This window comes from Fonticula alba (genome assembly GCF_000388065.1).
Source record: "Fonticula alba strain ATCC 38817 unplaced genomic scaffold supercont2.2, whole genome shotgun sequence".
NCBI lineage: Eukaryota > Rotosphaerida > Fonticulaceae > Fonticula > Fonticula alba.
This window is the reverse complement of record NW_009242972.1, coordinates 1,613,277-1,614,762: the sequence shown is the minus strand read 5'-3', so window position 1 is coordinate 1,614,762 and position 1,486 is coordinate 1,613,277. Positions and strand designations below refer to the sequence as shown.

At 77.3% G+C, this 1,486-nt stretch overlaps 2 protein-coding genes across 2 annotated transcripts in view; one reads left to right on the top strand and one right to left on the bottom strand.

The window, feature by feature from the left end:
• The window catches only part of H696_01377 (hypothetical protein), a 5,155-nt gene extending 4,585 nt beyond the window's left edge, over window positions 1–570 (bottom strand). The window contains exon 1 of the mRNA XM_009495271.1: window positions 87–570. The gene's annotated coding sequence lies outside the window, so the exon portion shown is untranslated. The remainder of the gene's footprint in view (window positions 1–86) is intronic.
• A 568-nt stretch (window positions 571–1,138) lies between these two features.
• The window catches only part of H696_01376 (hypothetical protein), a gene marked incomplete at both ends in the record, with an annotated part of 10,715 nt that continues 10,367 nt past the window's right edge, over window positions 1,139–1,486 (top strand). Inside the window, 2 exons of the mRNA XM_009495270.1 lie at window positions 1,139–1,281; window positions 1,389–1,471. Of these exons, the coding sequence (XP_009493545.1) occupies window positions 1,139–1,281; window positions 1,389–1,471 (226 nt within the window). The remainder of the gene's footprint in view (window positions 1,282–1,388; window positions 1,472–1,486) is intronic.

The window sequence follows — 1,486 nt, the reverse complement described above, 5'->3', positions numbered from 1 at the left end:
GGGGGGGGATGTGTATGGTCAGCGGCAGAGGCGGGCAGAGGCGCGGGGCACGAGCAGCGGCCCCCGGCGGGGCGGCCGCCACGCACCCGGAGCCGGAGCAGCCCCATGCACGCGGCCTCCGGCGGGAAGGGGTGCGTCAGCAGCAGATGCCGGACCAGGTCGTCCGGGAGGTGCGTGCACGCCGGCAGCGTCACCCGCCGGGGGGGCGGCCGCGAGGAGGGCGCATCGAAGTACTCGGACGCCTCGTCATTCTCGGAGCCCGGGTGGTGCTCGGCCGCGCCCGGGGCGTCCCCCGGCGGCCGGGCCGCCCCCGGCGAGGCCGGCACACCCGGCGGCGAGAGCAGCTCCGCCAGCCGGTCGCCCGGCTCCGTGTCGGACTCCAGCTCGTCGGACCCGGTGCCGGAGTCGGGGTCCAGGTCGCCGGCGATGCCGTCCAGGTCGCCCGACGAGCCGGCCGCAGGCGCGGGGGCCGGGGCCGGGGCGGGCGCGGGGGCGGGCGCGTGCTCGTCCGCCGGACCCATCGGGGGTGTCAGCGAGCGCGCGCGCGCGCGGAGGAGGGGGGGGAGGGGGGGCACAGGGCAGGCCGAGAGGCACTCAAGAGGGGTAGGAGGAATGGGCGTGGCGGGGCGAGCGAGGGGAAGGGGCACGAAGGAGAGGAGCAAGTGCGGGGGGCGGGCGCAGCCGTGACTGATGTGGCCGGCATCCCCGCCCGCCCCAGGATGGGCCTTTTTTTCTCTTCCTTCTTTTTTGGCCGGGGGGGACAGACCCCCCCCCACACGACGCACGCGAGATCTCCGCGCTTTCCCGGCACCGCCCGGCCCCCCCCCCCCCGGGGGGGCGCGAGAGCCGGAGGGCGCCGGGGTGACATTTCCGATCGGCCGGCCGACTCCCAACGGTGACCCGGCCGGGGCGGCTGCCGCGGGACAGGGCGACGCGAAGAGATCGCGCGCCGGGCCGCCGGGGTTGCTCCGGGCCGCACACCCGCCCTTTTGCCCGCCCCGATGAAGCCCCGCTGGCCCTGGCGCCCTTCTGCCCGCCCCCTTTTGCCCGCCCCCTCCCCTGCCTGCCTTTCCTCCCCGCCCCCCCCCTTTGGTTCGCCTCTCCTGCTCGTGCCCCGGCCAGGAGCACACCCCGCCCGATGGACGCCGTGGATGGCGGCCCGGGGGCGCCGGGCCCGCACCCCGGCAAGGTGGCCGCCGCCTGGGCACCAAGCCCCGGGCGCGTGGCCCTCCTGGCCTCGCTCGGCGTTGTCGCGCTGCAGATCTTCCTCCTGCCCGCCTAGTACGCATGGCCGGCCGCAGGGCCTTTCGCCTGTGCCCGCGCGCCCGCGCGCCCGACTCACGCCCCCTCCCCCCGCCCCCTGCCCGCGGCCCGGGCCCACCGGCCAGCTACTCGACCGACTTCGAGGTCCACCGGAACTGGATGGCCATCACCCACCGGCTGCCGGCCGGCCAGTGGTACTACGATGTGCGTGCGCCGGATTTTC